This window comes from Mesoplodon bidens (genome assembly GCF_964165515.1).
Source record: "Mesoplodon bidens genome assembly, chromosome: 15".
Lineage (NCBI taxonomy): Eukaryota > Metazoa > Chordata > Mammalia > Artiodactyla > Ziphiidae > Mesoplodon > Mesoplodon bidens.
Genome location: NC_138171.1, coordinates 8,461,161 through 8,475,406, shown reverse-complemented (window position 1 = coordinate 8,475,406; position 14,246 = coordinate 8,461,161). Strand labels below are relative to the sequence as shown.

At 45.7% G+C, this 14,246-nt stretch overlaps 1 protein-coding gene across 1 annotated transcript in view; it reads right to left on the bottom strand.

Moving 5' to 3' along the window:
- The window catches only part of BCAS1 (brain enriched myelin associated protein 1), a 118,978-nt gene that overhangs the window by 96,723 nt on the left and 8,009 nt on the right, over positions 1-14,246 (bottom strand). Inside the window, exons 2-3 of the mRNA XM_081255197.1 lie at positions 11,153-11,229; positions 8,228-8,306 (exon numbers count right to left, since the gene is read on the bottom strand). Of these exons, the coding sequence (XP_081111323.1) occupies positions 8,228-8,306; positions 11,153-11,224 (151 nt within the window). The 5' untranslated portion in view covers positions 11,225-11,229. The remainder of the gene's footprint in view (positions 1-8,227; positions 8,307-11,152; positions 11,230-14,246) is intronic.

The following is a 14,246-nucleotide window of genomic DNA, read 5'->3' as shown; positions in this document are numbered from 1 at the left end:
ATTTTCTAGATGAGTCTCTGAGAGTACACATTTCTTGCCAAGGTTACATAGCTAGTGAGCGGCAGAGCCACAACCTGGTCTGTGAGCCTCCGAAGCTTCAGTGTGCTCATATTTGTTTCCTTTTGCTGCTGTAACAAATTACCATAATTTTTGTGCCTGAAAACAACACAAAATATCTTACAGTTCTAAAGGTCAGACATCAGAAATGGGTCAACTCCTGGAAGCTTGAGGGGAGAATCTGCTTCCTTGCTCTGAAATCGAGCAGGACCCTACAGGACCTTCTAGGGACAGACCTCTGTGTCCCCCGCCTCTTGTTTATAGAAAACCTTTAGCCTCCTAGGCCTTCCCCAAGTTCCCAAGAGCAAATTTAATCACAGAAATGAGAAAATGCAGAAACAAAGGAAAACAGTCAAGCAGGACAAAAGAATAATAGTTTAGCCACAAAACAAAGTCAAGACCTTTAGTTCCTCTTCAAGGGCTACAGATAATATCCTGAGCCATATCCTTGAGTTGCTTTGCAGATACTAAAAACTCCACAGGTGGAGGAAGTTAACTACATGATGAGCACCAGCACGGAGACCCCAGACCAGTTAGAACCAGAAAGTTGATGACTGAAATTTCTGAAATACCTCCCAGTTACCTCACCACCAACCAATCAGAAGAATGTCCACGAGCTGATTAGGCAGCCTGCAACCCTCTCCCTCAGCTTGCTTTTAAAAACCCTTCCCCAAAAGCCAGGGGACAGTTCAAGTCTTTTGAGCCTAAGCTGCCCATTCTCCACACTGGGCGCCTTGCAATAAACACTGTACTTCCCTTCACCACAATCCAGTGTCAGTACATTGGCTTTGCTGTGCATGGGGCGAGTGGACCCAAGTTTGGTTTGGTAATCCACATTCCTTGCCTCATGGCCCATTCCTCCATATTCAAGGCCAGCAATGGAGCATCTTGAAGTCTCTCTCTCTGTGACATCCACTCCATCATTATATCTCTTTCTCTGACTCTGACCCTCCTGCCTCCTGTTACCATGGCTGTTAGCCTTGAGCTCTAACCCTCCGCCTTGCTTGAGGGGGATGTAAGCTGCAGAGAAGTGTTATCCTTATCCTACAGGAGACCACCAGAAGAGAAAAAAAAGAGCCCACCGGCACTGGTTCGAATCAACAAGGGACAAGATGGCAGAAGCCCCGACCTCCAGCAGACCGTGAACTTCATTATATGCTCACTGTAATACATTAGCAGCTAAATAACACCCACCAGCACCGTGACCGTTGACAGTTGCCATGGCAACAGCCGGAGGAGGGCATACAAGGACTGAAAAGGGGTGTTGTTCCAGTACTGAGCATACCACACCCCTATTCTCGGAGAAGTCATGAACATTTCTCCCTCTCTTTACTAAATTGCCTCCCTTTTGCCTCGACCCTCCTATATATACGGTGTCTCAGACCAAGGTGGGTTGAGAAGTTGATTTTCGAACTAAGTCCCCGCTTCTCCATTCTCTGGCCATTGAATAAAGCTTGTGCTGTTTCAGCCTCAGCGTCAGTTTTGTCATTGGCTGTGTGAATCCGAACAGAAAAAGCACCTTCCCCACCACGGCAGGGGGCTTCGGCCTGGCTAGGGCCTAAGTGGTGATCCATACGACCAATCTGGTAACATCCCCTCTTATAAGGACCCTGTGGTTACATTAGGCCCGCCTGGATAATACAGGATCAGCTCCCCATCTCAAGATCCTTAATTTTTTTTTTTTTTTTTTTTGCGGTACGTGGGCCTCTCACTGTTGTGGCCTCTCCCGTTGCGGAGCACAGGCTCCGCACGCGCAGGCTCAGCGGCCATGGCTCACGGGCCCAGCCGCTCCGTGGCATGTGGGATCCTCCCAGACCGGGGCGCGAACCCGTGTCCCCTGCATCGGCAGGTGGACTCTCAACCACTGCGCCACCAGGGAAGCCCCAAGATCCTTAATTTAATTACCTCTGCAAAACCTGCTTTTGACAAGCCAGGTAACATATTCACAGGTTCCGGAGATTCAGATGTGGACATCTGGCCTCCTTTTCTTAGCAGGATAGTTTTGAGGTCCCTCACGGTGCTGTATTTGGCGGTAGCTCATTCCTATTTCTGCTGAGGACTGTGTGTGCCTGCCCTAACTGATGCAACCACTCTACTGATGGACATTTTGCTCTTTTGGAAGTACTTCCCCAGATACTTTGGAATTCACATCAACATGTACTGGAAAAAGAAAGGGAGAAACCCAATGTATGAATTTAAACAATCACGTTTTGGTAGAGCGAACACATTAGCCTCTAACCCGAAGTTGCAAGACAATGTGTTGCTCTCTGTGGCACTGCAGGTAAATCATATTGTGTGTGGCTTTGGCATCATTACCAGCTTTCTCTGACACAGACTTTCAAACGGCATCTGAAATTGGCAAATTAAGCTAGAAATATAATGTGGCAATAAAAATGAGACATTTTGATTTTCTAAGATATTGTTATTGAAGATGAATTATAATGCTAAGCTTTGGAGAGAAAGCCCTCATCCACATGAGCTGTACTACTTGATGTTTGTTTGATATCAAAATCCCCTGGTCTCAAAAAAAAAAAAATCCCCTGGTCTCTTGCCCTTCCCAAGAAAAAATACTGTGTGAAATAAATTTATATCTATGAGGAAACAGAATGTAATTTCATGAATCAGTTTAAAAGAAGTGTTTTGCCTGATTGCTCTCTCTCTTCCTACTTATTTGGAAGACAAATAAGTAAAACATTGAAAAAGAATAAGGGATGTAGGAAAAAAAATTTTAAGGTCAGATTTTAAATCTGTAAGTGCTATGCTACACAGAGCTAATACAGTTAACTTCAAACTGTAATGACAGCCTTTATTAACATTAAATCCAACACAGAAAAATAAACTTTCCTCACATGTTGACCACGTGCCAGGCACTCTTCCAAATATTGTAGGTGTATCAACTCCTTTAAGCCTCTCAGTGATCTTCGAAGCTCTGGCCTACTGTTATTATGATTCCCATTTTACAGATGTGAGAACAGAGAGGCTGAGCAACTTGCCTAAGGTCACACAGCAGAGCCACAACTTGAATTTAGGATCCTGACTCCCTAGGCTGTGTGCTCAGCCACTGTGCCATCACTGCTTCTCAATAAGTCTTCACAGGAAACATTCCCGCATGGCAATGAACAGTTTTAATTGTAATAGGAAAAAGTATAGATGGAAGGAAGGAACACAGTCACCCAGCATCCCACTTAGCTATTTTTCTGGTGACTTGTCTCTGTGTGCATACATATATGCAAACACCAAGAGAGATGAACACAAACGTGCATCAAAAGACCCAGTCAGAAAATTCTGTCCAAAGGACAAAAAAAAGTCACCCAGAATCCCACTTTTATACCCCTTTAAAAACTGCATCGAAAATGATAACAACCTAGGGCAAAGAGCATGAGGATGATAAGCTGCCTTCCTCATTAAAAGAGATAATCATTCCAAAGCAAGTTGCAGAGACCTGGGCTGTCAATGAATGCAGGCAGAGTTTTTGACTTCAGAGGATTAACTTAACCCCTTTACAGAGTCTCAAGCCGGTGCTGATGCAAGGCTGCAGGGTATGAGAGCTACGTGCAACCAACCTACGACTCACTCAAACCAGATTCTCTTTTCCCTTGTGTGTAGGTATCCACACAGCAATACACTGTCCCAGACTGTTGTCCTATATTTCTGTTACTTATTTTCCTCTTTCCAGGAAGACTGCCTCTTATATAAAAATAAATGTTGGGAGCAGGGAGGAAAGGAGCGAAGGAGGGAGAAAAAAAAGGGAGGGAGGGGCAGAGAAAGAGAAGGAGAGAGAGACAGAGAGAGAGAGAGACAGAGAGAGAGAGAAAGCCTTTCTCAATTTTCAAGTTTGTTCCCATGCCCTTCCTACACACTCCTTGCCCTTGTGCCCCATATTAAATAGGGGCATAAAAACAACAACAACAGTAATAATACAAATGAAAAGGATGATAAAGAAAACCATTTCTGTCGGGCATATTATATTCTCAGTGCCTCTCAATTTTTTGAGAACACCTACAGTTTGCAAATTATAAAAACAATATGATTCTCATTTCAAAGTCTGTGCATCTCAATAGCCAGCTTTACACTGTTCTCATCAAAGGCCGCTGCTGTCAATATAATCCATTTTGTGCACATCAAAGCAGAAGCTTGACTCACAGGGTTGAAAGGCAGGAAGAGACTTGTGACATGATCTCATCCTGTGGTTGCCAATCCTGGCTATGCATCAGAATCTTCTAGAAAGCTTTCAACAGTTCAGATCCCCAGGCCTCAACCTTAGGGTATTCTAGACAGAGGCTATGGGCTGGGACCTGGGCATCTAAGTTTTTAACAAGCAACCTAGGGGTATAATGTATTAAGAAATACAGGACTTCCCTGGATGTCCAGTGGTTAAGACTCTACGCTTCCACTGCAGGGGGCACGGGTTTGATCCATAGTCGGGGAACTAAGATCCCGCAAGCAGTGCAGCATGGCCAAAAAATAAAAATAAATTAAAAAATAAATCTAGGGCCTCCCTGGAGGCGCAGTGGTTGAGAGTCCGCCTGCCGATGCAGGGGATACGGGTTCGTGCCCCGGTCTGGGAGGATCCCATATGCCGCGGAGCGGCTGGGCCCGTGAGCCATGGCCGCTGGGCCTGCGCATCCGGAGCCTGTGCTCCGCAACGGGAGAGGCCACAACAGTGAGAGGCCCGCATACCGCAAAAAAAAAAAAAAAAAAAAATCTATATTTGGCCTTCATCTCTGTTCCTGGCACAGAGCTCCTAAAACTTAACTTTAAGAGCCATGAAGAAGACTTCTAACATTCATAACAAGCCAGCCCCTTTTAACCACATCTGAGTTTATGTTATTGAGGTGACTTTGGAAAAGCCCCTAAGGATGGGGGCCCCGGTTGCCAGGGGAACAAGTCATGTGATTAGAGGGCTGGGACTTTCAGCGTCACCGCCCCCCATCTCCAGGGAGGGGAGAGTAGCTGGATATTGAGTTCCACCATCGATGGCCAATGATTTAATCAAGCATGCCTACATAATAAAGTCTCCACAAATGTCCCTAAAGAACATGGTTCAGAGAGCTTCTGGGTTGGTGACCACGTGGAGGTGCTGGGAGTGTGGCTTGTCTAGAGAGGGCATGGAAGATCCACTGCCCCATCCACTGCCCCCAGGATCCCCTCCCCCATTCCTTCCCCTATGCATCTCTTCCATCTGGCTGTTGCTGAGTTGTATCCTCTTAAAATGAACTGGTAATCTAATAAGTACATTGTCTTCCTGTGTTCTGTGAGCCATTCTAGCAAATGACTGAATCTGAGGAGGAGGTCGTGAGAACCTCTGATTTGTAGCCAAGTGGGAACAGAAGTTGCGGGTAACCTGGGGACTCCCCACTTGCCATTGGCAACTTAAGTGGGAGGTAGTCTTGTGGGAGGGAGCCCTTAAACTGTGGGAGCTATTGCTAACTCTGGGTTGATGGTGTCAGAACCGAACTGAATTGTGGGACACCCAGCTGGTGTCACAGAATCACTTGTATGGAAAACCCACACATCTGGTGTCAGATGTGGTGTGGGTAGCAGAGCATAGCGAGGGGAAACAGACAGCAGTATTTTTCTTACACTAGGAAATTCTAAAGCCTCTGGAACCAATGCTATGATTCATCTCATTGTTCAGGAAATGAAGCTGAAGCCCAGAAACTTACATGTAAAGGACAGCAACCATAACCATCATATAATCATGATAGCTAATATATACATAGCACTTACTATGTGCCAGGCACTGAAAGATATACTTTTATTATATCTGATATCTATGTTGTAGGTACTGTTATTATCCCACTTCACAGACGAGGAGGCTGAGGTTCAGAGAGGTTATTTAACTGGCTCAAGGTCACACAGCTGGTAGGAGGCAAAACCAGCAGTCTGATTCCAGAGTTCTTACCCTCGACCACTGGGCTATACTGCCTCATATAATTTATAGATATTCCTCACATAGTAGAACTCAGTCATTTTTGATGCTTTGAATTTATAGCTTTATACTCCAGAATGAAATCAAATAGGTAAGTACATTGTCCAGTTTTAATACTGCCCTCTGTTGTCTTCTATATTTTACTTGTTCCTTTGGAATTCCTAAGTGCTGGGTAATATGTAAAATGCTTGGTGAATGATCTCCTTGAGTGCTTTCAGCAATTCTGTGAGCTAGGTGTTCTTATCCCCACTTTACAGATGAGAAAACCGAGGCTTAGAAAACCAAACGACTTGCTCCAGGTCACACAGCTAGTAAGTTGCAGGGCAGGGATTTTCACTTTGGTCTATCAGACTCTGAAGAGGCCAGCCTCTTAGTGTTTCTACTCTATTGCTTTTAACTCATTGCTGAGTTAAAGCCTCGGCCTCTACCAGGCGTCACACATACTCAAGAGAGATGAGTACTGTTAAGAGTTGAATTGCTGAGGGGCTTCCCTGGTGGTGCAGTGGTTGAGAATCCGCCTGCCAATAAAGGAGACACGGGTTCGAGCCCTGGTCCAGGAGGATCCCACATGCCATGGAGCAGCTGGGCCCGTGTGCCACAACTGCTGAGCCTGCGCTCTGGAGCCCACGGGCCACAACTGCTGAGGCCCGTGAGCCTAGAGCCCATGCTCTGCAACGGGAGAGGCCGCCGCAGTGAGAGGGCTGCACACCACTGCGAAGAGTGGCCGCTGCTCGCCTCAACTAGAGAAAAGCCCGTGTGCAGCAACGAGGACCCAATGCAGCCAAAAATAAATTAAAATAAATAAATAAATAATTAATTAAAAAAAAAAAGAGTTGAATTGCCAAGAAGATGAAGTCCTAGCCTCCAGTTCCTATGACCTCATTTGGAAAGAGAGTTACAGAGGACCAAGTTAAGATGAGGCCAGTGGGGGTGTGCCCAATCCCATGGGGCTGTGTCCTTATAAAAGGGGGAGGTTTGGACACAGAGTGGAGAAGGAAGATGCTATGAAGACACAGGGAGAGCCCCTTTACGCCGCATAAGAACACAGCGAGAGGGTGCTGACTCTGAACCAGAAAGTGGGCCCTTACCAAAACTGAGCCATGCTGGGACCCTCATCTTGGACTTCCCAGCCTTCAGAACTGCCTCTCACTGTTGTGGCCTCTCCCGTTGTGGAGCACAGGCTCCGGACGCGCAGGCTCAGGGGCCATGGCTCACGGGCCCAGCCGCTCCGCGGCATGTGGGATCTTCCCGGACCGGGGCACGAACCCGTGTCCCCTGCATCGGCAGGCGGACTCTCAACCACTGCGCCACCAGGGAAGCCTGATGGAGAGAATAAGGCTCAGAACGTTTAAGAAACCTTCTCCAAGATCCCAGAGTAAAAGCAGCAAAGATACAATTTTAACTCAGCCTCTCCCGTTGCTGAGCACGAGCTCCAGACGCGCAGGCCCAGTGGCCATGGCTCACGGGCCCAGCCGCTCCACGGCATGTGGGATCTTCCCGGACCGGGGCACGAACCCGCGTCCCCGGCATCAGCAGGCGGACTCTCAACAACTGCGCCACCAGGGAAGCCCCATAAGTTTGTTTTTGAAGGCTGTGAGTCTGTTTCTGTTTTGTAAATAAGTTCATTTGTATCATCTTTTTAGATTCCACATATAAGTGATATCATATGACGGTTGTCTTTCTCTTTCTGACTTACTTCGCTTAGTGTGATGGTCTCTAGGTCCATCCATATTGCTGCAGATGGCATTATTTTGTTCCTTTTTATGGCTGAGTGGTGTTGCATTGTGTGTGTGTGCCATATCTTCCTTATCCATTCCTCTGTCAATGGATATTTAGGTTGCTTCCATGTCTTGACTATTATAAACAGTGCTTCAGTGAAAAAAAAAAAAAAAAAAGACACAGGGAGAGCACCACGTAGAAGCCAAGGAGCGCTTGAGGCCACCAGGAGCCAGGGCACAGGCAGGGAAACAGGTTCTTCTGCAAACTCTCAGAAGGCGCCAACCCTGCCCACACCTTGATTTCCAACTTCTGGCCCCAACACGGTGAGACGATACATTTCTGTTGCTTAAGCCACCTGATTAGTGACACTGTGTTTGCAGCCCCAGGAACTAATACAAGTGTCTTCCACGTCAGTCTGTGGCTTCAACTCTTCCATCTTGTTTCACCATCAACAGGGGTCAGCAGACCCTTCACCATCCCCCCAACCCACAGGAGGAGCAGTCCCCACATGACACTGACCTTCATGGTAGGGTTGAACAGAGTGGGTGGATACCATCACCAGCATCCCATTTTGACCACACTCGTCGCCAGATGCCACCTGGAACAGAACATGTGGCAGTATTAGCCGAGTCTTTGGGGAAAGTCGGAAAAACTCAAGGAAGGACCTCAAGGCCACAAGGGTGCCTCACAAAATTTAAGTCTGCATTTCTAGGAACTACCCCGTTTTCTATCACACCTCAGAGAAACTATATAACCCGCTGCAAGGACTGGACTCCTGTGTTGATAAGAGCTTTGAATGGTCTCTACCTCCTTTCAGTGAGCCCCACAAGCACAAGCAGGACAGACACCCTCGTACAGATAGGACACACAGGCAAACTGGGGTGCTGGTCTGACCAGGGAGGGGACAAGAACTTAACATGCTGTGAGGTTAACCACACTCCAGGGTCCTGCACACAAGCACAGGCCTCTCATCAAATACAGGAAGTTCGTTGTTGCTATTTTTCTGCTCCATACCCACTCCTTCCACTGCGCTGTTACAACCCCCTTCCAATTTTAGACCACTGCCCTGAATTTTTTTCTCTTCTGTTATTTACTGTAGACATTTAAAAAGATTATACATATATATGTATGCATAGATGTACATATATATCATACACACGCACATACACTCACATGGAAAGAAAAAAGTTTGCAAAAAAGAATGCATGCTAGGGCTTCCCTGGTGGTGCAGTGGTTAAGAATCCGCCTGCCAATGCATGGGGCACGGGTTCAAACCCTGGTCCGGGAAGATCCCACATGCCGCGGAGCAACTAAGCCCGTGGGCCACAACTACCGAGCCTGTGCTCTAGAGCCCGCGAGCCACAACTGCTGAGCCTGTGCGCCTAGAGCCCATGCTCTGCAACAAGAGAAGCCACCGCAGTGAGAAGCCCGCGCACCGCAATGAAGAGTAGCCCCCGCTTCCCCCAACTAGAGAAAGACTGCACGCAGCAATGAAGACCCAATGCAGCCAAAAATAAATAAATAAATAAAATAAATTTATATATAAAAAAGAATGTATGTTATATGTCATTTTAGTAATAAAATAAATTATACCTCTAATAATTGGCATTAACTGAATATTGATTATATGCTAAGTACTCTGCATATCATGTCTTATTTTGCTAATACTATTAGTAGTATAATATATGTTAATAAGTACAGAGAGAAAGAAAAACTAAAAGACTAAATACTCACCTCCTGATGATGGGAAACTACTGGGGAGATGTGGAAGATGTTTCCTTTCTTTATATTTTTGTAACAGTTTTGCTTAAAAGAAGCCTGTGTTGGGAGCTCCCTGGCAGTCCAGTGGTTAGGACTCGGTGCTTTCACTGCTTGGGCCCAGGTTCAATCCCTGGTCGGGGAATTAAGATCCCCCAAGCCACATGGTGTGGCCAAAAATAAATAAATAAAAATAAAAGAAGCCTGTGTTCTTGAATTTATCATTAACCCTACCAAGAAATCATAAAACTGAAATATCAAACTCATGTGATCATTTGGCTCTGAGGTCATAACTGGCATCCCTGGGGTAATACTTGGTGTGCAAATTTGATTTACTTGGCTCACAGAAGTTTGTTTGTTTTTTTTTTTAAGTATTTTGGAATCAGTTGCCAATATTTAAAAAATCAGGAGGTTGCATTAACACCTTTTTCCAGCTTCAAATGAAAAATAAGTCTCTGGGAACATGCTGAGGGTAAAGTTGGTCAGAGCTAGCTGTCTGCAAGTGGGCTTCACTCTCCTGCTTTGCTCATTTTTGTCACTGCCTGGTCCTGGAGGCCAGAGGCTCTCAGACTTGGAATCATTTGGGGATCTTGGGAAACTACTGATGGCAGGGCCCCTACCCGGAGGTTGTGCTTTAGTTGGTCTCAGGTGGTGCTGGGCATCGGGCGTTTTCAACATTTCCCAGGGATTCTAATACATGGTCAGGTGTGAGAATCTTCTCTGAATCCAGCCTTCTATTCTGAGCAGGAATTCCCTCTATGCTGTGATCAGTATCAGTTCGTAGGTATTACCTCCTCCTACAATGATTTCCATGTCTAACTGGGCTCTAAATCTTAAACTGAATTGATTGCAGAAGCACTGGTGGTGGACATTTAGGTTCTCTGCTGCCTGCTTGTAGATCTAAGGTCTAAGGAGAAGCATTTGGGTGTCCCTGGCCTCAGCCCTCCAGAGCAATCTGCTAAAGGAGGGATTCACAAACAAGAAGTTCTACACGTTGGCTGAACCTGCAACAGTTGAGGAGCCTTGAAAATACAGGTGCCACCCTGGTTTCCACACACAGATTCTGGTTTCATTGGTCTAGGGTACAATTCCAGCCTCACAATTTATTTTTAAGTTTCCCAATGATTCTAATGTCCAGCCACAGCTGCAAACTGCTGATCCAAAACTGGGTTTCTCATCCTCAGCACTGCTGATACTTTGGGCTGGATCATTCTCTGCTGTGGGGCCGTCTTGTGCATTGCAGGGTGTCTAGTAGCATCCCTGGCTGTACCCACTAGATGCCAGTAGCACTACCCGAGCTGTGACAACCAAGAAACATCTCCAGACACTGCCAAGTGTCCCCTGGTGGGGAGGCAAAATCACCCACAGTTGAGAACCCCTGGTCCAAACCCACTTGGGAACAGAGATCAGATTGGCCCCATGGGAATCAATCACCATGGAGACAGGTTTCATAGGCTCCCAGCCCTGCAGTTTCTAACTCAGCAGGCCTTGGGCGGGGCCTAAGGGCCTGCACTTTTAACAAGCTCCTTGATGGGTTTGGAGGTTTGAATACAACTGAACAACCCCTGGGAGGAGCAGCAGCAGCAATCACGCCTCTGTGATGAGCCCTGGGCAGGCTGTTTATTCTGCCGTTATCCCGACTCTCCCAACTAGTAGCTAATGACCCAGTGACCATAACCACACTACCTTGTGAGTGTCTGCTTCCGAGTCATTCTCTTGGTCCTCCACTCTTTGGGGAACACTCATTTGGTTACCCATTGTTCCTGCAACAGAGAAAAAGAGAGACACAGAGAAAAATGAAAACCCAAGACCAGCAGAAGTCTCACTCCTGCCTATAAAACTAAGGTGCAGAGACTGCCAAGTTACTGTGGGTATATTATCACAAGCCCCAGGTAGACCAATTGCTTATGTTTATTTTGGCGGATGAGGGGAGATTTGGGGCTCATAAATTCAACAGAATAAAAGTCAAATGCAGCCCCAGTTTTCAATTGCATTTCATTGCTGGGAGAATATTATCATCTCAAAAAGGATATTCCGTGTAGATAACATTTTCTTCTTTCTTAGCCAGTCACAACTATTATATCAAGGAGATTTTAGAATTGGGACAGTTAAAATAATACTTATAATTTTTAGTATTCTCTGATCCTCAAACTAAATTTAGTCCCCTGTTAAAACCTTTCATAGGACTGGCATTTTTTTTTCATAGCACTTAGCACTACGTGTAATTATATGTTTATTTAGCTAAATTTTCATTCATTTATTGATTCAACAAATATATAGTGAGTGCCAGCTCTGTACCTTACGCTGTGCCAGACACTAGAGTTACAGCTGTGAATTAAATGGATGAGGCCCCCGACTTCATGGAGTTGAAATCTGTTGGGTGGACAGACAATAAACAAATAGACAATAAATCCACAAATCAGGCCATTTTCGATAGTTCAAGGCAGCATGGTGCAGTGGTTATGAGCACAGACCGGGAGCAAGACAACCTGGGCTTGAACCCTCTCCCTGCCCCTCACTGCTGTGTGTCCTTGGATGAGTTGATTAGCCTCTCTGTGCCTTACAGGACTGCTACAAGGACACAATGAGTTAATGCTTGTAAGGTGGTTAGAATAATGTGTGGCTCTTAAGAAGCAATATACATGTTAATGTGTTATCAGAACACATAGGATTCAGTGCTATGAATAAAAAGGAAATTTGTAACGTAACAAGAGGGGGGCCACAGCAGAGGGCAAGGGGTGGCAGCACTGAATAGGAGGGTTCTGGAATGAAGTAACAATTGATCTAGATTTGGAGGGCAAAACAGAGTATTTAACTTCTGTCTGCCTTCCCCAATAAACTGTAAGCACCACGAAGGCAGGGACTGTCTGTCTTTACCCACTGTTATATCTCCTATTCTCAGCACTGCATCTGCATTGATCAGGTGCTAAATTACTACTGATTAGTTGAGTGGAGGGAATAATCATTCATAACAACCCCTCACCCGGCAGGCGCTGAACTAGACACTTACCCACGTTATCACTAAACCTCTCAAGAGCCTTGTTAGAACAATAATGGTAATAGTTAACAATAATTTAGCATGTTCTCAGTTCCAAGCGCGTTTCCTGTACCGTCTCATGTAGCCCTACACACCCGTGTGAAACAGGTGCTGCCATCGTGTCCCTCTAGTTGAGAGGAAGCTGAGTCACAAAGAGGTAAATTACCTTCCAAAGGTCAGCCTGTTAAAGATGGCAGAGACTAGATTCAAACACCGGCTGCCTGTGCTCCCAACCACTGGAATGTTCCACATATTATTACCTCCCCTTGTAAAGGAAATTGAGTCTCCCAAACTCACCCAGAACACATCCAGAAAATGGCCGAGTGAGGATTTGACCCAGAGTATGTCTGGTTCCAGAAGTGGGACTCTTTCAGCCACTCCAAGCTTCCTTACTACCTAAAAGCTTCTCTTCCACGCACACAAACGATTCCAGCGTAGCGTGCATCTCCAAAGACCTGGCTGCTGGCTCATCTGCCCTGATGGCTCTCAGAATAACAGCCAGGGCTTTTGCTTTCTGGCTGAAAGCAGCCAGTGCGTCTCCAAGGATTCCCATGGGCCTCTGGCCCGTGGTATGAGTTTTTATGCCCTGGTAATAGACTCAAGTAATCAGAAATTGGGGAGGCCAGAAAAGGGCTTTCTTGGGGGAACCTGGTAGATATCAGAATCTGGGGATTATATCTGTTTACTAATTACAACATGTAATCAAGCTGAGCAGTGCTAAAACATACAGGACACGAGTTATGTTGCAATATTTTCTATTTATAAAGTCCAAGATATACATACTTACAATAGGCCATCACTTCATCTATAAATGGGACTTTATGAATATATTATTATTATTATTATTATTATTTTTTTTTTTGCGGTACACGGGCCTCTCACTGTTGTGGCCTCTCCCGTTGCGGAGCACAGGCTCCGGACGCGCAGGCTCAGCAGCCATGGCTCACGGGCCCAGCCGCTCCGCGGCATGTGGGATCTTCCCGGACCGGGGCACGAACCCGCGTCCCCTGCATCGGCAGGCAGACTCTCAACCACTGCGCCACCAGGGAAGCCCATGAATATATTATTGAATATTCAAGGCCAGGGTCAGGAAATGACAGCTGGGGGACAAATCCAGCCTGCTGCCTGTTTTAGTATGGCCAGTGAGCTAAGAATGGGTTTTACATTTATAAGTCGTTGGAAAAAAAATCAGAAGAATCATGGATTGTGACACATGAAAATTATATGAAATTCAAATTTTGGTATCCATAAATAAAATGTTATTGGAAGACGTCCATGCCCATTCAGTTATGTATTATCTACGTACGTCTGCTTCCACGTACCGAGGCAGAGTTGAGTAGTTGCAACAGAGACCATATGGCCTGCAAAGCTTCAGATATTTACTGTCTGGCCCTTTCTACAAAGTTTATCCCTTCTGCTCAAGATCACCCTGCGTAACAGATACCCATTTTGCAAATAAGGAGATTGAAGCAGCTGAGAGGTTAAGTGTTGCCCAAATTGAGACTGACCAGGATTTGAACCCACTGTGTATAAAAATAATGACAACAACACTCTCACAACCACAGGAATGATAAGATAGTAATAATAACAACAACAAATTTGGTGAGTGCTTACCATGTGCTGAGAAACTGTTCTAAGAGCTTTACTTGCTGTAAATGAATTTATTCCTTATAGCAAATCAACAAGGCAGTGGTATCATCATTCCAATTTTACAGATGAGAAAACTGGGCTTTGTAGGTTAAA